The sequence below is a fragment of the Tasmannia lanceolata genome, unplaced genomic scaffold (genome assembly GCF_043159265.1).
Source record: "Tasmannia lanceolata isolate RefF3 unplaced genomic scaffold, GAP_Taslan_0.1 ptg000013l, whole genome shotgun sequence".
Classification (NCBI taxonomy): domain Eukaryota; kingdom Viridiplantae; phylum Streptophyta; class Magnoliopsida; order Canellales; family Winteraceae; genus Tasmannia; species Tasmannia lanceolata.
The window spans coordinates 2,115,322-2,137,155 of NW_027518690.1; the positions used below are offsets into that span (position 1 = coordinate 2,115,322).

Sequence of the window (21,834 nt, forward strand, 5' to 3'; positions counted from 1 at the left end):
ACCGGAGTTTTAAGCTTACTAAAATAAAAAATAAGAAAAAAATATTGGGTTTCACCCCGGTCGTGTTGCGCAAGCCGTCAACCCCGAACCCAACCCGACCCAACTTTTTTCGGGTTGAACCCGACCGGAGTTGCACCTCTAGGGTCAATAGAGTAGAAACATGAAAGTGCCAGCACTGTGGTCTTTTGCCCTTTGAAAATTCAGCAGGTATGTTCGTCATTTCACAAACTTAGATATCGACCTGAATATTTTTGTCCACATGTGGCAAAACTAGTTCCAATATCTATGACCGAACCTAGAAGTAGTGTTGTAGTGGGTGATGGAAACACCCCACAGATAATAGATTGCTCACCTCTAATTATGCCTTCTTTAAAAAAATCATTACCCGAATAAAAACTCGTCCTTGTATTTAACAAACACGACACAACTACCGTTACTCTCCTTATAAAAATACACCGTTACATTCTTCAATATTTAAACAATATAAATCTACCACTGCTCAATAATATGTGGATGCCTACAACCCAATTTCTAATGATCAATTTGAGGGTCCCACACCAAACATGTACAAGTGATTGAGATCAATTTTAGGGTCATGAACATGTAATTGAGACCGTAGATCTTGTAGATGCAACCCCGGGTGTTCTGGTCCCATCAAATGAACGGTCTGGATCATCCAAAAATCAAAAGGGACATTGTTGTTACATCAGAAAGGGGCTTTTGCCATTATTGCCAAAAATTCCTTTTGTTTTGTAATGAACGACAGGTAGTCAGTGAGTCAGGACACGGAAAACCCCAACCTAGATAAATATTCTATTCTATTCCATCACATGCCATCTTCATGCATCATCATACATTCATCTACCCCATCCATGTACATATAGCAAATTAAAATAAAAACGACAGTGTGAGTTTCGCCAGTTATCAAAAGTGCCAATATCAGTACCTTATATTTAATATATATAGTTGTATTAAGACAGTTGATCTTGGGGTTGAGCCTCTGGCTCAGCCGGTAAAGACTATGTTCTTTCACCCTTTGGTCGGGTTCAATACCATCTTACCCATGGAAAAACACAACCCCTTTTAGTGTATTTATTACTCATTTTTATCTTGATGGGGGGTGGCTAAGGGAAGAAAAGGGGGTGTTATATGCACATGGGGGACACCATATAAATAACTCATATAACAGCTCATAAAACTTGTGAGGCCAATGGTAACATGGAATTTTGGGCTCCCAAAGGACATAAATGGGAAATCAAGAAGGGTGAATTAGGGGGTCCACAGAGGCATTTGGCTTGGATTATAGTTGCTGATCAGATCAACGGATCAGATAACTTACATGAAGTACAGGTGGGGCCCAATAAGTGTCTTTAGGATGGAGCCAAAAAAATACTTCTCTTTTTTCAGAATTCAGGGGTAATTTAGTAAATATAAGACTCATATTGTCCCAAAATAAATCACAGTGATGATGATGATGGCATGCAGGCGAGATGAATGCACATGACGATGGATGGTGAAGAGCGGAAGAAGCAGAGGCTTTTGACTTGGCAACTGATGTTGGCACTGCCAAGTTTTAATAATTACAAGAACTCATCCTGTCTTTTCTGATTTAAACAGCTGTAAAATGATACTACAGTTCCCGAAATCAATCACAAACCATTGAAATACAAAAGACAGTCTGAGTTAGAGCACTTATTAAAACAGAGTAGTGTCAATATCAGTAGCCTTTTGACTAATTTAGAAAATTAAATATGGGAAAAGAAGGACCGAAGAAGAAGAATTCAATCCAATCTAATGGAATTTTGACGTCCGCAAGGACAGACCTCTCTCTCTCTCAGAAGAAAAAAAAGGAAAGAAAGAAGAGATTTTTTAGGGTTTCTTTTTCCATTTTCGCCCCCCGATCAAAAGCTCTCTGATTTCTGAATTTCCAAACTCGGTAACTCCTCACAATCTCCTTTCATTTCTCTTTCTGTTCTTAGTTTTTTTTTTTTCAGCTTACTGGTTTCAGTCTTTAAAACCCTAGAATATAAAAATTCGCTCATTCCAAACCCTAGATCGTGTAATTAGCTCCGATTTGTTGATGAAGGAGTTTGTTGCTGGTTTTCTGTCAATCTTTAAGCGTTTGATATGATGATTTTGGAGTTTGATTTTGTTGCCCTAATTTTAGATGTTTTAGTTTGAGTTTGGGTTTTTGGTTTGTTTTGAGGAGTTTGAGAACTTGAATTGGTGAACTTGTTCTCGATTATGTTGTTCTTCGTTTGGTAGAAAGATAGTTATTCAGCTTAGGTTGATTAGTGTGCAATTCGAGATGTTCTTTGTGCGTTTGATTCGATAGTTGAGAAGGGTTTAAGGCGAGGGTTTGGAGATTGGTTTTTTTTTTTTTTTTTGTGAATTTCATCATTTTGGTTCCTGGATGCTGCATTGTTTGATCTTTACGAAGTTAACCACATTATTGTTTTCTGTAGAGTGGTATACTATGTTCAGTGGAGTATTTAACTGAAGTTGCTGAGAGAAGAAAAAAGAAAGAAAGACGAGATTTTTTAGGGTTTTTTTTTTTCCATTGATACCCTCAATCAAAAGCTCCTGGATTTCTGAATTTCCAGACCCGGTAAGCCCTCCCAATCTCCTTTCATTCCTCTATCTGTTCTTAGTTTTTTTTTTCCAGCTCCCTGTTTTCTGTCTTTAAAACCCTATAAAATAAATATTTGCTCGCCCCGAACCTCTGGATTGTGTATTTAGGGCCGATTTCATGAATTCACGACTTGATTAAGTAGTTTTTCGCTGGTTTTCTTTCAATATCTTAGCATTCGAGATGATGATGATTCTGGAGTTTGATTCTGTTGCCCTACTTTAGTCTTAAGTCTTTAGATGCATTATTTTGAGTTAGGGTTTTTGGATTTCGGGGGAAGGAAAGCCTCTTTTGAGGAGCTTGAGAACTTGAATTGGTGGACTTGTGCTTGATTACGTTGTTCTTCGTTCGGTAGAAAGATAGTTATTTCTGGATTTTATCTTAGTTTGATAGTGTATAATTCGATCACTGGGAGCTAGAATGGAGAGAGTCTCAGAGGATCGGTTTTGATGTTCTTCATGCGTCTGTTTTGATAGTTGAGAAGGGTTTTGCGGATTGGGTTTTTTTTTTTTGATTTCTTTGTGAATTTCTTCATTTTTGGTTCCTGGATGCTGCATTGTTTGATCTTTACTAAGTTAACCACATTATTGTTTTCTGTAGATTTGATATACTATGTTTGATTGCTGAGAGGGTTTGTGGGTTTCGGGTTCTAGAGATCAAGTTACTTTTTTTGCTTGCTATAGAGAGATTCTTCAAATTTCTAGCCTCTGGGCGAAGATTGTCCATTCCTTCTCTTGACAAATAGTTGGATAGTTTTACAATGTTAAGATTGGGCTCTTTTTTCTTGGCTTTAGTTTGCCTTTTTCATAGTCCAGTGCTTGAGCAGAAGGCTTCTTTGATGGAATTGATGTATTGTGAAAGCTGTGAGGTTTCAAGCTTTGGATATGGGAGCAAAGTGCCTGTTTGGTTGAGTGAGAAATCCACCGTTCAGATGTTCTGGTTCTGAATCCATAGTCCATGTGGTTTTAGTGAATGTCACTGACTCTATAATTTTTTGTTAACTTGAGCCTTTGGGAGGATGGTGCCGTCGGGGCCTCCGGCACCCGTCGGTGGTGCCCAGTCTGTTTCTCCTTCTCTCCTGCGTACAAACTCCGGCATTTTGGGAGCACAAAATGGTGCTTCCGTCCCTTCACAGTCCGCTTTTCCATCACTCCTCTCCCCACGTTCACAGTACAATAATAACATGAACTTGCTTGGGAACATGTCCAACGTCTCGTCTCTCCTCGGTCAGTCATTTGCCAATGGTGGGTCGAGCTCTGGGGTTTCCCCTTCGGGAACCCTCCAACGTGGAGGCATTGATATGGGTGCCGAGTCTGACCCACTCTCCACTGCAGCCAATGGCATGTGTTTTTCCCCATCTGCGGCATTCACGCCATCAAACACGGCAAATTCTAGTTCATCTGGCCAAGCTCAGGGTCAGGGGCAGCATTTTTCAAATCCTTCCGGCAACCAGCTGGCGCCAGATCAGCAACAGCCTCAACCGCTTGAGGTGCAAAACTTCTTACATGGCCAGCAACAGTTCCCTGTTCATCATAGTCAACAACAGCAGCAGCAGCAGCAGCAGCAACAGCAATATCCATCAATTCCACGAGGGTTAAGCAACATGGGCCTTGTTAAGTTGGAGCCACAAATGGCTAATGATCAAAGGTTAACCAACATGAGCCTTGTTAAGTTGGAGCCACAAATGGGTAATGATCAAACTAACCAACAACAACAGCTCCAGTCAATTCGGAACCTGGGTCCGGTGAAACTCGAGCCACAACAACAGACTTTGAGAAACCTACCATCTGTCAAGATGGAACCCCAACATTCCGAGCAGTCATTATTTCTCCAACAACAACAACATCAGATATTAAACATGTCCAGGCAGTCTCCTCAGGTTGCCGCTGCTCAGATGAATCTCTTGCAACAACAGCGTCTCTTGCAAATGCAACAACAACAACAGCAACAACAACAGCAGCAGCAGCAGCAACAACAGCAAATTTTGAAGGCAATTCCTCCGCAACGTTCCCAATTACAGCAGCAATTTCAACGGCAGCGTTTACCCAGTTCTGCCGTAAATCCCACTATGTATGAACCTGGGATGGGTGCACGGCGTTTGACGAAATACATGTATCATCAGCAACATAGACCCACTGTAAGTTATTTTTTTATTTTATTTTTAAAACAGTCAATCTCATGACAAGGGATGTTAAAAGCAATTATTTTGTTAATGCCTATCTTTTTTGCAGGATAACAATATTGAATTTTGGAGGAAATTTGTTGCTGAGTACTTTGCTCCCCATGCTAAGAAGAGGTGGTGTGTTTCACTATATGGAAGCGGTCGGCAAACTACTGGTGTTTTTCCTCAGGTCTGTTGCTAGTGGAAACTGGTGAACTCCTGTGTTGCAAATTCGGAGCTTTAGGCCATGCTTGGATGGCAGGAATTTCCTCAAAAAGTTTGGAAAATAAAAATATTTTTAAAATTTCCTACTTTTCTTACACACGAAAAAAGTTAAGTTGAACCAACCCTAATCAATTTTCATTTAGCGGGACCTTCAATTTATAATGTTATCCCTCTAATTTAACCATGCTCATATAATTCCCATCTAAATCATGGGAAGAAATTTTTTTCCAAGAATATTTTTCTGCTGGAAATGTTTTTCTTACAATCCATACAGGGCCATAAGTTATAGTTAAGGAGATTCAGACCCTGTTAACCTGGTGGTAGATTGTTGTGCACCGATCAAGGGGAATGTGCTGACCCTGTTGAACCTTCCCTTGCTTTAATCTACTCATAATTGTGTCCACATTTATGCTCTTTGTAGGATTGCATCCGAGATGTTAATGTCTTAAATGTTATCTGAATAACGTTTCAATGTGATCAGTAGCTAGCTTGTTGTAGCTTTCTTCTTGTTTAAAATTTTTTGTGTAAACTCTTGTGAATATTTAATTTCAATTTTGTAGGACGTATGGCACTGTGAAATATGCAATCGTAAGCCAGGCCGCGGTTTTGGTATGTACTTCTTTGCTATGAAGAAATTTATTCTTTTGGTCCTTTTGGATTTCATCTAAATTCACTGATTTTTCTGCGATCTAATGCTGATATGCATCAGCAGTTCATTTGAATTTGCCCTCATTTTCCGCAATTCAGATATGGACAGTTGCTGCTCTAGTTTCATGCATTTGAAGGGTTGTATGCTATTGTATCTTATTTCAACTTCTCATTTCATATTTTCAGAAACAACTGTCGAGGTTTTACCAAGACTTTGCAAAATCAAATATGATAGTGGGACCCTGGAAGAACTTCTTTATGTCGATATGCCCCATGAATATCAGAATGCATCAGGTCAAATTGTCCTTGATTATCAAAAAGCCATCCAGGAAAGTGTGTTTGAGCAACTACGTGTAGTACGCGATGGTCAACTCAGGATTGTATTCTCTTCAGATCTAAAGGTTGGACATTGTGGATTTGGTTTCTGTATACGGGATTTCTCTTTCTTGATTTCAATGAAGTGTACTAATCAGTATATTCATTTTTGAAACTTTTTACTTGTTGATAGATTTGTTTATGGGAGTTCTGTGCTAGACGCCATGAGGAGCTTATCCCTCGAAGATTGATAATACCTCAGGTAAACCATTACATGCAGTTACGGTTTGTTTACTCTCCGAGTCATCTTCCGTATACCCCTTAATTGACTTTCTTAAAAAGCTGAGTTGAAAATAGGAACTTCTCTATTAGAAAACTTCATCAGACTCTGCTCGACTCGACTTAGGTCTTGTAAGATAAGATCTATTACTTGTCTGAGTCTGCTGTTGACTTAGCACCCATCCCAAGTGTCCCTAATGGGGACACTTCCATACAAAAAGAAACTTATGAAAATAAATATATGATTATAAACCTTATATTATTAACTTGCCCATTAGACACTTTACTACTAAGGGTGCTCGGCACATTAGACACTACTAACAGCATTCGGCACTTGACTATTTTTATTTTCAAATGTTCATATATGGGCACGTTAAACCAAGGTTGCCAGAGCGGGAAGCGAAAACAGGAAACGGGAAACGGGAAACGAAGGCTCCCGGATGGTGGGAAGTTTGACGCATGAAAGGTCTGGGGAAGCGTGAAGGGAAGCGACAGGGAAGCTTGTTTCCCATTTTTGTGATTCCCATAAAATTAAAACGATGGGAAGCGACGGGGAAGCGCGTTCCCATTTTGGGGAAGCACGATTCCCATTTTTTGGGGAAACGTTGAGATTCCCGATTCGGAATCGGGTTCCGGGGAATCGTGATTCCCTGATGCAGGGGAAGATTCCTGCTTTCTTGCATTAAATTGCAATGCCTAGTGTCTGCTTTTTAAGTCACCATTAGAATGACACTTTGTTTTTACATGTCATATAGTCTCATGTCTTGTGTTGCCATATCGAAGTGTCCTACCATGCTGACACATTAGCATAACAAAAAACCGGAGTATGCAGCCTGGTAACATTGATTAAATATGGATAAACACACCCTTGATTTCTGCTTTTATTCACATTTTTCTTTTCTCTCATCTGCAACACATGTTTATCTTTTCAAAATATCTCTGTCTGTCATTTTCCTATTTTCTCACCCTTTCATATTAGCTATTTTCCAAAATAGCTCTCTCTCTCTCTCTCTCTCTCTCTCTCTCTCTCTCCACCTATATCTCATTTTTTGTGATTGAACCAATTATTCATTGTAGTCAGAATAGGAATGATAGTCACATGCACTGAATGCTCCAATCGCACAGGAGTGCCTGTGAAGCTGGCTATGTAGTGGTAAACAAACACCCTGCCGTTTGTTTCATGACATGGTTGCTGACTTCAGCAGTGCTCCAAGTGCGCACTTGGGAGTGTTTGGTGCATGTAAATATCGTTTCTCTCGCAAGAATTACTGTCTCATTCTCACCTAGTCACTGACATGGCTGGGAAGTTAGAACTAGGCCAAGTTGATTATTGACTCAGCGAGTTATTGCAGTTTTCTCATTGCCTTTTACTGAAACTTGGTTTCGGTTTCCACCTAGTTCCTACTATGAAAATTTGATAGTGGACTTGAGGTTGCCCCAATGTTTCACAATCAATCCTGGAAACCAGCAGAGTTGTCATGTTTTCTCTTGAGGGTGCTACAATAAGTACTTTAAGCTATGTAGAAGTTTTAATAAGTTTCAGGAAGGATGAGAGAAGCCAAATGGTGTTTGATGACATGATGCCATAACCAATGAATTTGCTTGATTTATTTAAGGGGAGTGTGCATAACAGTATAAATTCTACTGCTTCCTTCACAAAAACACTTATCAGTTCTAATCATTGAGTCCCTTGCAAATTCATAGGAGAGTAAACGTAGAACAATACAGTGGTTGTAACATAGAACAACACTATGGTAGTCGGAAAGTACACCCCACGTATGATTACATAGCATCCGAGTTACAAAAAGAAGCGACATAATATATTCCGAAATACTTTTTAATGAAATCAGTTACTATTCAAAATAAAATAAAATAAAATATATATCCCGAAATGCTAGTATTTGTTATCTTTGAGAAAGTATTGTACATTTTTTGTACACTCATCTGTTTCATGTATTACTGTTCATTATTCTCATATGGTGAAGTGACCTTTTCTAGAACGACATACTAATTTGTTTTAGTTTCTACTGTTCTTTGCTTGCATTTGTATCAGATGAATTGTTCTTTTCTACCATGATTGAATTAATTATTTTATGAAGGTACAAACTAGAAGTCCATCTGATGTTTTCTTCCTGTAGTTGTTGCTGACACCATCCTTCACCCGTTATGATGTATTGATTGCTACCCATAACACTTATTTTTAAATATGCTGTCTCCAATTGTTATAAAATTGGCTTTGTTGTTGGCCTTCATGTGCTATTTCATTTGTTATTGGGAACACTAGTTTGTGTACTGGATGTTCTAGCATATAAGATCTATTATGAGGTGTCATAAGAGCTATAATTACATAGGCTTCTAGATGATTAATAGTGGATGCTTCAACTATGCAGGTTAGTCAGCTTGGGGCGGTGGCTCAGAAATACCAGGCCGCTACTCAAAATGCATCATCTAACTTATCTGCTCAGGACTTACAAAATAATTGTAATATGTAAGTCACTGCCCTCTCTTATGGGTTACCTAGGGCTTAAATGATGTCATCAATTTGTGCTTACTTTTTTTTAATATTATCAATTTGTGCTTACACTGGATTGAAGGTCTTAAGTTGGGAGATAATTGTAATTAAGATATTTAGCTGTATCTCTCCTCTCTCGTGATGTGTATCTCTGCTATGAATGGTCATGCAACATGAACAAAAAAACATTCTTTTTATGACAGATCTCAACAAATTAATGAGGGAACAAAAGCACACACAAGAATTCAGTTTGTCAGATTTGTCCCTAAAAAAAAATAAAATCTGTCAGGTGGATTCCCCTGCACTTTACAGAGAGTTAGAATGCTGCTAATTTTAATAGGATATGCTTTGATATTTGCCTCTGGCTTGTGGTTCTTATGGATCTTGCTAAGCATTGTGATGATACGGAAGCAATGCTGATCTGTCTAACTCTCATATTCTTGGAAAAACTGTAATTGTATATCAATGTGCATCATTTCAGATTGAATCTCTATCATGGTTTTAAATTTCGGCTGAAATACGGAAGTTTTGGATTTTGGTTGGGACCGAAACCGAAATTTAAATCCTTGATCTCTATAACCTTGTCAAGTTTCATTATTTTTAGCAGTGCTTAATTTTCTCATTTGTTTGTTCTGGAATGCTAGTTGGTTTCTCAATTCACATGTTTCAGATTTGTGCCTAGTTCTTTCTTCAAGGCCCACACTATCTTTAATCCTGAATTTTATTGAGATCTCATTATTAGATGTTGATTGGGGTCACATAACCAATCTTTTATTTTATCATTTTTCTTTTTATTTGGGAGCTGGTAAGGTTCATCTTAGTCATTTGGTGCGTTCGATTTTATGCTGCACCTGTCAGTCGAAATGCAGTGCATTTCCCTAGATCTCATTACTGCTGCTTTCTGTCCCCTAAGCTGCTGGTGTTTCCTGTATATGTAAGTGTTAGGTTGTTGCAACCGTGGATTTAAATTTCGCCGAAACCAAAATTTTGGCCGAAATCCGGTAATGAAAAAGTATTATTTTATTAATTCCCAAATTTCGGCCAAAACTTTGGAATAATACTATATTTAAAAAAAAAAAAATTCAATTTTTCAATATTTTAGCCAAAATTTCGGATTTTTGCCGAAATTTAAAACCATGGTTGCAACATATTGTATCTAGAGTTTTGAGTTATCTGATATTGTATCACTTATCAGAAGTAATGTTTTCTAAATTTCATCAGAGAGCAAGTGTTCCTTCACTCATTTATCAGTTTTTAGAGCCCTCTTATGAATATTACATTTTTTATTTTGCGCATTTTTTTTTTCAATTGTTACAATTTGGCATGATTGCATTGGGAAGTTCATTTCGTCCTACTAGCCTCTCTTTCAGGTTTTTTACCAAGTCATTAGCGGTAATGGTCATATTCTAGATGACCTTGTGGTAGCTACGGATAGTATGGAAATTGTTGTCCAAGTCAGAATTGCTTTACCTTTTTCATAATGAGATTTGCTAGCCTCCATCGCAGAAGGCATTTCGTCGATGGCATGTTGCATGTCAAAGCAGCCACACAGGCTCACTTTTCAGCAGATTCTGTCTTCATTCATGAGGTGGCTACCCTGACATGCAACAGGCCATCCGCGAAATGCCTTCTGCGCTGGACGCTAGCAAATCCCTTTCATAATTTATTTATTTTCATTATGGTGTAATTTCTTCTTTTATTTCTCTGTAATAAGTTACTTTTCAAGGAGTAGTTTAATCAACGAGATTCACTTTATTTGTTAATGTTTAGGATTCTTGCCATGCCTTTTTGGTCATGGGGTTTTTTGAATTCCCATTTGTCAACTTCTCAAATGGTTAGTGCCAATTAAAATTAATTCGTATTTCTGCTCCAGGTTTGTTGCATCTGCTCGTCAACTGGCAAAAGCCTTGGAGGTGCCATTGGTAAATGATTTGGGATATACAAAGAGATATGTCCGTTGCCTTCAGGTAGCTTACTATGTTCTATTGCGTTTAATTGAAGTTGTTGATGAGTTACCTGGCTTGTACACCAGTCTTCAATATCTTCTGGTAGAAATTTGTGAAAGTCCTATGGTGCCTTCGATTATCATATCCAAAGCTGAGTTTCTGTGGAAAATCTGAAAGTTAAAAGTGTGAAATGTTCATTATCAGAAGTATGTCCCATGCCGGGGTTAGACAACACTAAGTACCACATATGAATGACTAAAGAATATGTAGTGTCTAATGTTATGGTGCTTGAATTGCTAGTGACTAAATGAATTTTACATGTTAATACAACTCATCATACAGAGTATTAACTAGATTTTTTTTTGAATGGTTGTTGTAAATTTATTAAATGAGGAAAAAGAAGACCGAGGTGGTCCACCAAAATGTAAAACAATAATAAATACAGATGAGAAGATACAAAAAATAAAGGAAAAATAAAGGAGGATAGAAATCAAACATCTCAAAACCCAATTTCTCAACACCCTCCCTTACAAGCCTGTTTGCCACACTGTTACCGGACCTTTGATCATGTTTGAAAATAATAGACGACCCATGTATCCGGTAAAAAATCTCATCGAAGAAGGAAGCAAATCTCCGTGGCGGGACACTACCGATCTGCAAAGCCACCTAATGACGTTCTTGGAATCTCCTTCCACAATGACCTGATTCAAACAACCTGTGTCCAAGCAATGTATACTCTGGACTGCGGCTCTTAATTCCGCTTCACTTGCATCGGCCACCCCAATCGGACCTGAAAAGCCCAAATGATGTTTCTACTGGAGTCTCTAAGAGCACCACCTATACCTGCAGGACCGGGGTTTCCAAAAGTTTGCTAGCCTGTCGGCTTTAGAAGTCCCCTCGCAATGGTCATGGGAAAAGGAGTACCTTACAAAGGAAGTGCGGTGACTCAATCTCGTGAATAACCCTAAAAATATCCATGTAGGCTGTGCTTCCCTTCTCAACCTATGGTGACCAGAGACCACCCTTTTTTTCTTTGAAATGGGAATTTAGTTTTTGAAATGGGGACCCAGAGATCACCTTTCACTCAAATTCTTGGGAATCTGAACTCCTTAAGGCACTTAATCCCTATCCAAGAGTCTTTCACTTCTGCATCAATAGCTTGATTGTTGCTGCAAGGACTTGCGTATGCAAAAACACAATTAGAGTCCAAGATGGTCCCCTTATAGTTAGCAGCTCAAATGGTACTACCATCAAAGTTGAGTTCTTTCCAGCTCACTAGGGGCACCTTCTAGACATCCTGAGGTCTACACGAAGGGGAATATGAGTTGCACACACTTCTCCAATCAAAAGATTATGTGGGAATTCTTAGAAATTCTTTGTTTTCGAAGCTCCTTCTGAACCTCCACAATTAAGTGATGAAATATTTTACTCGTGCGGTTACATTTTTGAATTTTTCCTTGAAAAATCTTGAATTCCTTCCGTTTTGGATTTTCCATGAAGCCGATGGGAAAAAGGATGTACCACAAACATTTCCATCGTTTGTTATTGAAAGAGGGGTCCTGCCACTTACAGAAATTACTAATACAGAGTGAACTTTGCTGATTAGTTTTAACTTTGAAGATTGTAAAGAAGTGCTGCCATATCTGGGATGTCCAAGATCAATGAATCAGAATATGGGGAGCGGTCTTTTCTTGGTTCCCACAAAAAATAAAGCTTCCCAAGTCGAAAATCCTTCCCGTGCGAAGCTGGTACTTCGTAAGATTATTTTCTTGAATGGCTGCCCATATGAAGCAACAACTCATGATGAAGAGTTGGGGTTCTGTATACAGGAGAACTATGATGTCTTCCAGGTGACTGAGTTATAGTAGAAAATGCCTTGACTTTCTGAGGATCAAATAACTGTCTTGGATTTTACTCGAAGAGTTAGAGACCGAGTTGCTTGTATTGAGGTACTGGGCTTTAGTAGTACGTGGATTTAAGGTTTCTTTGAAAAAGGTTGGGAAATCGTCAGCTAGGTGGGGAATCCCCACTCCATGGATCAAGTAAAAAAAAAAGTTTTGGAGCCATTTCCAATATCAAATCTAACATGTTGGATAGAGAAGGAAAAGTAACTTTCCATAGTTTCCAACGTGGAATTGGATAGGGCCCTGAATCGAGATGCCGCACAATGGCCCCCGAAAAATGTTACATACATAGAAATTCGTGCAGTGACAGAAATATTGAATGATATAGTATTTCATAAATATATAGAAACCTCACTAGAAAAAGAATATGTCAAAACTATATTAGCAATTGAGTCACTATAAATGATACTAGAGAGCAGTTAAAAGTAAATGCTACTAGAGAACACTGTAGAACATGTAAGTATGTAACTCCATCATGGGAAGCTAATTTAAATAAAATGATTATGTTACACCATTAAAAAAACTGATTATTTTACAACAATTACACCTTAGTACCAAACTATGTCATTATGCTTAATATGATAATGATTAAATATTTTAATTTCTTAGCAACAATATTTAATTGAAATTATCCATTCAAAGAAAAAAAAATAGAAATTGTGTACAGTAAACAAGAGCACTTACCTTTTGATTGCAATGTTTGTTTTTTAATCCTCCATACTCTTTGAAACTTAGTGAAATCTATTTTATTTATATATCTTTCAGATTTAGTTTGATAGAGAGAACATACAAGTTATCAATGATCATAGTGGCGAGTTGTGGAGAATCATTGCGATTGATGTTGTGTGACCTGAAATTGTTAATACAATTGGCGTGAGCTGTGGCTGATTTTAGTTGATTTATCTCATTGCAGATATCTGAGGTAGTTAATAGTATGAAAGATTTGATTGACTATAGTCGAGAAACAGGAACTGGACCTATGGGTAAGTTTAACATTTTTTCTTTTTCATCTTTTTAATCAAATTTTCTAGATATTTCTCTTGATCTGAGCTGAAAAACCTGGCTATGAAGTGCAAAACTCTCAAAACATAGGGTTGCAACTCGGGTCGGGTTCAAACTGAAAAAATCACGGGTCGGGTTCGGTTTGCGGAAGTCGAACCCGAGCTGGGTCGGGTTCAGGTTGAGGTGTCTTGACCCGACCCACCTCAAAACCCGACATTCTAATTTTATTTTTTTTACCATTTTTCTGTTTTGTTTTTTTAAGAATATAAAAACCTAAAGCAGACAGATATCACCATAACCGGGTTGACCTGACCCAACCTGACTCAGCCCGACTCAACTTGAGATATTAATTTTTCGAGTTGGGTCGGGTTAGAATTCATCGGGTTGAGAGTCGGGTTGACAGTTTAGAGTTTCGGGTCAGGCCCAATCCGACCTAACCTTACTCGAGTTGCACCCTTATCAAAGCATGATTAGTATAACATCTTCCTTACTATATCATGCATGTCACTTGTATTTTAATTTTGTTTGTTTTATCTTATCTTGAATTTCACTTGTATTTTTCTTGAAATGGTTTCTACGCTACTATATTTGGCATGTGGCCTTGGGTGTTCTGCCTGTTTCGGGATATAGAGGGCAATCCTACCATTTATTAATATCATTTGACATTTGCCTAAAATTATGTTAGCCAAGATTAAAGTCACCCTAAATCGCATTAGCAAACACATTGAACTTAAGGCTTCCTGAAACGTCTTGGCCCATAGGAACACACGCCTAGCCTATCTATCAATGCAAGGCAAGGCAAGACAAAAGGATGTTGAGAGAGGCCTCACTAGTTCATCCGTTAGAGATTCCGAGTCTAACCGTTTGAACGCCACTCTTATTTCTAAGAGCACTGCCACAAGACGGTTGGTGAGACTAGCACGAGTTGTGGACCTCTAAATCTAAATCACAAAATAAGACCTCTAAATATATCAAATGTGATGAACCGAGTCACAAATCGTCTGATTGTCCACATAGGGCATTCTATTCTAAAACTAACTTAGCAAAAATAGTAAATCATGGGGGGATGGATGATCAATCTCATGAGGAGGAGCACTATGAAACCGTACTTGATGATGATCATGTAGAGACAGTTTTTGTGCTCCTGCAGTGACGAGTCAGTCCGTTAGCTTATTCGAGTTTTATTGTCACATCCTCGATCCATGTAGACGAACCCAACTAGTGTCAGGATTAGACTTAGTCAATTTGAGCCGGCAGATTCTTTCACTTTCTTCATGAAAATTTTCTAAAGGATTCATTAGCCGACCCCAACTAGTTTGGGAGAAAGGCTTAGTTCAGTTGAGTTGAGTTTATTGTTACATCCTCGATCATGACCGTTAGATCATGACCGTTAGTAGGGTTAATTCCATCTTTCCTGTTGTGAGGGTCTTCAAAATGTCTCATTTCATGCAGATTTGTGTAGCTAGGTCATTCCTGAGTAATTTTTGGAGAACGTTTTGGGGCAAAATGGGGACTACACTTTAGTTCAATAGTGCTTATCATCCCCATATGGATGGACAGCCAGAAGTGATCAATGGCAGTCTAGGAACTTTGTTGAGTTGCTTAGGTGGCGAAAGCCCTCATCAATGGGACTTAACTCTAACCCAGGCAGAGTTCGCTTACTACAGTTCCATTGCCCGCTCCTTTGATACCACATGTGACGTTTGTTATTGGAGCTGTTCACCATCAATGCCTTCGAGATTTTCCGGTAATTTCCATTATTGCTTCGTTATCATCTGGAGCTTACGATATTGATGTTCGGACTACGGAATAGGACACTGTTTTTTACCAATTATTATGTGTGTATCCATGTGTTTGGGTGTACACTGAGATCTGGAGGCGCACGTAGTATATACCCGACCGATCCGGTAGTATCGAATCCGCATATGGACCTGAATGTAGTCTGGATCAAGGGAAATAACATACAGTAAACCGTAGTTAAAGATATTAATGTAACCATTTCTATGTTTCTAGGTACCTGGCAATTGCTGCAATAATGCTGAACATGATTTTTAGAGAAAGTTAAATTACATACTCTGTAAAAATTGTTAATTGTATTTTGATACATTAATATGATTACCGTATAAGAAGCATTACATTCTATCATGAGTCTGAAATGATTGCTACATCTAAGTGTAGTCACTGCTACAGTTGGTGCTCTTATATTTTATATTTCCGGTGCCATCTTTTATATAAAATATTAGACAATATTAAGTATTAGAAACTAAGTCTATCATCACCGCCCCTTTTTTGGTCTGGAAAATACTTAATCTCCCTTTTGATTACATATAAATGGATATTTTCTTCTGATTGTTTATAACAGAGGCATTTTATCTGTGTTTTGAATAATCTGGGCCAAGAGATGGATGGATTGAACCGGTGTTTTCTTTACTATAATAGTTATGAAATTTTCCATCATCTTCTGTACAAAGAATAAAGCAGAAAGTTACAGTTAATTCTTCTCAATGCTTGTGCCTGTCACAATTACGCTAATGAATTATCAACATAGGAACAATGTCGGTTCCTGGTCTGAGCATATGATATATGAGATTATAAATTTACAGAGCATTAATTATGAGAGCTCCAACTGTATATTGTTTTTTATTTGTCTCATGGCATATTTAAAAGTTTCTTTATCATTCAGCAAGCTTGATCAACTTCCCTCGAAGGACTTCTCCATCTGGGCTTCACAGTCAAGGTCCACAAGCCGAGGAGCAACCCATGGCTCAAAACTCACACAATGATCAGAATTCCGTACAGGCTACTGCAATGCAACTTTCTGCTAGTAATGGTGTTGTCAGTGTAAATAATTCCCTCAACAGCGCAACCACCTCCACCTCCGCCAGCACCATAGTCGGACTTCTTCATCAAAACTCAATGAATTCTAGGCAGGAAAACCTAATGAACAATTCAAATAGTCCTTATGGTGGGACCACTGTTCAAATCCCGTCGGCCTGTTCTTCTAGCTCTTTACCTCAATCGCAACCCAACCCTTCTTCCCCTTTCCCATCTCCAAACCCAGCATCATCTAATAATCCCACCCAATCTTCTCATAATGCCACTTCCGCCCATTTGAATTCTGTGAATTCACCAGCAAATATGCTTCTCCAACAGCCTTCACAGTCTAATGAAGCTGACCCAAATGATTCTCATAGTTCAGTCCAGCAAATCATACAAGAAATGATGATGTCTTCCCATCAAAGCGGAGGGGGTACTCTTGTTGGCGTCGGGTCCTTAGGGAACGAGATGAAAAACATAAATGGGATCACACAAATGGGGAATGGGAATGGGAATGGGATGGCCAACAATTCAGGCATAACGGGTGTAGGATTTGGTAATATGGGAGGAATCAGCCCATCAGCTTCGACTAGTGGAATCAGAATTGCCATGGCTAATAACTCTGTTTTGAACGGAAGGGTCGGTATGGGTTCTATGGCACATGACCCAAATATGAACCATCATCAGCCACAAGATTTGGGTAACAGACTATTGAATGGGCTTGGCACAGTCAACAGCTTCAATAATCTCCAATTTGATTGGAAGTCATCTCCTTGAAGCATTTTCGATCCCTTCGAGTATAGTCCTCTATCCAACAAAGGCTCTGCCCAAGCGAAAGGACTAAGCATGTTATCGCGCTTTCCACCCATGTGAGTTGAAGTCCATACATAAGGTTTTACAGGCTTTAGTTTCCCTTTTCTCTGTACTAATTTCAGAAAGGAAGACATATATAGCTTGAATTGGAACTTAAATGTATTTAAGTGCTTCTTTCTTTCTTCTCTAACAACTGTGATTAACTAGTTAAAAGGCCGGTTTTCCATATCTTATTGTACTACTAACACGCTCAAGAATGGGAAAAAACAGTGAAGAGGGGGAGGTATGAGATGTTGACTGTACTCTGTGATGGACTTGGTGACTTGTACTCTGTTGTGCAGCTGAAAAAAATGGGCAGATATATTTATAATACACAATCAATAGTAGGTTGAGGAGCTGTTTTGTTTGAAATGGAAATGTGGTGTATTTATTTTGTTTTCATTTTCTGAGAACGGAACAGGATTTGTGTAAACTAACATGCTCTCTTTCTTTCTATCTCTCATGATGTTGAACTAAATATTTGAGGGTTTGTATTGAAATCCTTTGGCATTAGGTTGTCTTAAATGAGTAAAAGACTGAGAGACGAACTCAAATGGTTGGAATCCTCCTCCTTGTAATACTTTTAACACAAGGGTTTTGCTAACGAGTGCCCTTAGGGCACCTGTTAAGGTGCATTGGGAATGATATTTTCCAATCATTTTACACACTGTTTGATAAAAATACTAATTCTCTGTGAATTTATTATCAAAAGATGTGTAAAATATCATTTCCTATGCACCTTAACAAGTGCCCTTAGCAATACCCTTAACACAAAATGGGGATTCTTCCCTAGAGGTGGCATTTTTTCATGGGGACTGATATCCACACTACATATTTTGATAATGGTACTACCTCCTCTGTTTTATACTCTTCTAAATTGGATGAAAAGATAATTAAAAAAATGTAAAACAAAGTTAGTGCCATTAGCAAAATATGGTAGTGCGAATATCAGTCTCCCCTTTTTCATGAGACTTTTAAATGCCTCATGTTAAATGTAGTATTAAAATTACCTGAGAAAAGTACCCCTTTCTAGTGTAAAATGAATAGTCATAAATGCAGTAAAGAGGGGTGGCCGAGAAAGAAAAGGGGGCAAATATATCACATACCTTTTGTAAAATCTAGGAAGGACACCCTTTTTCTCTCTCTAAGTAATATGAACGGGTTTAAGATGGGTTAGAGTATTAAGTACTAACCGAGTAGCTGGTTGGCCATCTATGTGATGTAAAATTAGACAACCATGGGATGACCATTCTTTTCTAACACCTCCACACTTCTCAACAACCATTTTAATAACGACACCCCTTATGAATCCTTGTTTTGATAATGATGTTTTCAGTCTTCTATGAAAAAGATCCCTTATTTTGATAATGACCGCACAACCAAACCCCTTTTTCCTTCCACTTCACTCTTACCATCACCCATTTTTTCACTCACACTCATCTCTCACTTCATGTGGGGCCCACTTCAATTCACTCCATTTGAATGCAACCAAACAAAGCCTAAGGAAACATCCATTTCTCCTAGTCTCACCATCAAATTATCCAAGTCTCACCATCAAATTATTCAACAGAGCAGCCACATAGGCTCACTTTTCAACAGATTTTGTCTTTATTCATGAGGTGGCTGCTCTCTCATGCAACAGACCGTCTGCGAAATGCTTTCTGCGATGCTCCCTAGCAAATCCCTTAAAATATTTTTACCTGTTAAAAAGGTATCGAACAGAATATGATAATGGTATTTTCCCTCAGGTGAAGCCGAGCAAGTTTGGACCCCATACAGATCCACACTAGTATCACACTTAGGCAATTATAGTGGAACAACTATTGAGCAACATGACAGAGGGCATCGCTCAGGCCTGCAAGGTTTATAAGCCTGGTTTCACCTGGGTAAGGATTTGCTGAAGGTTCACTGGAGTGGTTAGATCAAAGAATAGAGGGTTATGCCATTATGAATAGGCTACTGATATTTGCACTACCATGCTTTAATAATTGCACTTACTCACCTCGTCTTTGATTATTCCCACAAAAAACTCTCAGAAGACAATTTAAAAAGAAAAGACAAGGAGAGTTAGTGCAATTATTAAAACATGGCTATGCCAATATCATCAGCCTATTAATAATGGCTTCTTTAGATGTAGGTTATCCGGAGGTTTAATCCCATTGCTGAAGGTTCTATGGAGGAAATCAAATTTGAAGTAACCATTATTTGCAAATAATCTCTACTAAACATGGCCACCTTGAAAAATATTCCATGGAATATTTTTGGGGCCAGTTGTGAGAGATGGGCAGGAGATGGAGAGGGTGGGAGTGAGGGGAGCATGAAAATATCCTAAAAACCAGCAAAACAAAAAACAAAATCTAAATAGGTAATTTTTTTCACTAGTTTTTAGGGATTATTGATGCTTATCTCCACCAGTGCCAACTCAATTCTCTTCTTCTCCCTGCTTCTCTGCCCCTCACACACAATTGGGCCCACGAATATTCCATGGAATAAATTTTCATGGTTGCCAAACATGGCCTTAGATGTAACCAAAGAAGCTATACATCTCCACATGCTTACCTTCCATCTATGGCAATGCATTTAAACTTTACACATGTATATACTACAATAATCTTATTTATTGGCACAATCAAGTACGAGAAAAATAGGCAAGTTTTAACGTAGAGAGACATACAGATTGTTCAAGAGCACCTGTCTTGTTAGTAATGGCATTTTGACTAGTCACTGAATATATTTTAACTCTCCTTCGAACCACCCCCCAGTTTGCAGTCCTTCAAATGTGACGATAAAGTTTCAGTCTGGTTCCGTTTTGACACACCCAATGTCATACCCACAGAGACTAAAGTCTCAAGTGATCTTTCGCTGTTTGCAAGGAGGTCCTCGTCAATGTCTATTGCATCCTGAATAATGTTTTGAAAATAGAAATGAGTCACAATAAAAATTGAAAGAATTGGAATTCTTAAAAGTGTTGAAAATAAAAGTACTTTTGAAATCTACGAGAAAATTAAACCTCGACATTGAACCAGATTAAATCAAAACATTAGATGTCCCGGTCATGCGAAAATGAAATGTGTCCCAGTTATTTGTAGAAACTGTTGGACTAAAATTTGCAACTGCCGATAAAATAAAGAAATGAAATACACTTTATTACAAGAAATTGTCTTGAGAAAATCTGCCGGGCAAATCTGTTCCGATCGTGCACAAACAACTAGAAAAGCAAAGATAACACACAAGCCACAAGATGAACACCGAGATTTACGTGGTTCGGCACAGAGGCCTACATCCACGGGCAAGAACACGACCTTCCACTATGAGAAAAACAGTATACAAGGATTACAATGGATTAAACCCAAACCCACAAACACACAACCCTTTCCTTGCCCTCTCAACCAAGACCGTACCCAAGAGTAACCCGAGAAAAACCCAAGAGATAAACCGAGAGGAACCCGAGAATGAACCCAAGAAAAAACCAAACCGAGAGGAACCCGAGAATGAACCCAAGAAGAAACCATCTTCTTCTCTCTCTCTCTCTCTCTCTCTCTCTCTCTCTCTCTCTCTCTCTCTCTCTCTCTCTCTCTCTCTCTCTCTCTCGTTTTCACTTTGCCGCCACAAGAGAAATCACGTACCCTCATTTTTATACCTTAGGTTTCTCAAAACCAAAAAAGAACTTCTTTCTATTTTTCCTCTTGCCTTCCCACCACAACCAACCCACGGTGGTGGGAAATAAGGCAACTTTCCCAACAAAAAGGATAAAACATGACAAAGATTCCATGTTATGTATTGTACTCTCATGTGATAAGCTCTTACTTTTCAAGAAATGCAGAGATCTAGGTCAAAGGAGCTATCTAGTACATTATGGGAAGAGAATGAAAAAAAAAATCAAGCAACTGATAGTCACGGGTATTTTCACAATTTTTCCAATCATGCACTGCGAAACCAACCTTTTCGAAGACGCAAATTACGGTACTTCCTCCGAATGAGAAATACCCAAACTGTCAAATGAATAAAAGAACACATATTATTGAGTGCATGTACAGCCAATGACCAGCAAAACAAAAAAAAAACAAAAAACAAAAAACAAAAACAAGATAATAGATGATAGAATTAAGTAACCTCATCTCCTTTTTGGACATAGTCACCCTCTTTCCTGGAGAAGGTGATGCTTCCCACCATCGTTGCTCCAATTGCAACAAATGCCACCTGCAACAAAAATACCACCATAATGCTACCCATATTAAAGCCAATCGAAAAAAAAAAAAATGCTAGCCATATTAAACTACAACAAATGGCAAGTAGCATACTGCATTTCTCCATGAGCCACTTAAAATTGGAATGCTGCATGGAAAAATGCACGTAAATTTTTTTTTTGTTTGACAAGGAATTAAATGTGCATACAATGAAATGAGACAGCACATTTCCCCTTGACGAGATTATTTATCAGTATCAGGTGGTATGAGTACGCTCTCTCGCGCTAAATGCCGTTATTTAAATCAAATTGAAATAAACAAAATAAACAGCTCTGATTATCAGTAGCACCAATTCTA

The 21,834-nt window shown here is 38.4% G+C and overlaps 2 protein-coding genes across 3 annotated transcripts in view; one reads left to right on the top strand and one right to left on the bottom strand.

The window, feature by feature from the left end:
- The first annotated feature begins 1,776 nt into the window (after nucleotides 1–1,776).
- LOC143889477 (transcriptional corepressor SEUSS-like) lies at nucleotides 1,777–17,646 on the top strand. 2 transcript variants are annotated; one of them, XM_077393696.1, is made up of 11 exons: nucleotides 1,777–1,936; nucleotides 2,466–2,608; nucleotides 3,230–4,766; nucleotides 4,861–4,980; nucleotides 5,576–5,624; nucleotides 5,850–6,064; nucleotides 6,172–6,240; nucleotides 8,648–8,745; nucleotides 10,643–10,736; nucleotides 13,533–13,602; nucleotides 16,305–17,646. In XM_077393696.1, exons 3-11 carry the CDS (start codon nucleotides 3,648–3,650, stop codon nucleotides 17,213–17,215), a joined length of 2,745 nt encoding a protein of 914 aa, XP_077249811.1. In that variant the 5' UTR covers nucleotides 1,777–1,936; nucleotides 2,466–2,608; nucleotides 3,230–3,647; the 3' UTR covers nucleotides 17,216–17,646. The 2 variants fall into 2 exon arrangements, with proteins under 2 accessions (XP_077249811.1, XP_077249812.1); XM_077393697.1 differs by lacking the exon at nucleotides 2,466–2,608 and having other exon boundaries at nucleotides 1,779–1,936.
- Nucleotides 17,647–19,890: 2,244 nt separating this feature from the next.
- LOC143889478 (phosphatidylserine decarboxylase proenzyme 2-like) overlaps nucleotides 19,891–21,834 on the bottom strand; it is a 37,004-nt gene continuing 35,060 nt past the window's right edge. Inside the window, exons 19-21 of the mRNA XM_077393698.1 lie at nucleotides 21,404–21,490; nucleotides 21,232–21,282; nucleotides 19,891–20,190 (exon numbers count right to left, since the gene is read on the bottom strand). Coding sequence (XP_077249813.1) covers nucleotides 20,026–20,190; nucleotides 21,232–21,282; nucleotides 21,404–21,490 — 303 coding nt within the window. The 3' untranslated portion in view covers nucleotides 19,891–20,025. The remainder of the gene's footprint in view (nucleotides 20,191–21,231; nucleotides 21,283–21,403; nucleotides 21,491–21,834) is intronic.

Excerpts from the sequence above, each read along its gene's own strand:
- LOC143889477 (XM_077393696.1), top strand. The coding sequence starts at position 3,648 with ATGGTGCCGTCGGGGCCTCCGGCACCCGTCGGTGGTGCCCAGTCTGTT. Across the intron at positions 6,065-6,171 it reads TATTCTCTTCAGATCTAAAG|ATTTGTTTATGGGAGTTCTG; the intron begins GTTGGACATTGT and ends ACTTGTTGATAG. Across the intron at positions 6,241-8,647 it reads GAAGATTGATAATACCTCAG|GTTAGTCAGCTTGGGGCGGT; the intron begins GTAAACCATTAC and ends TCAACTATGCAG.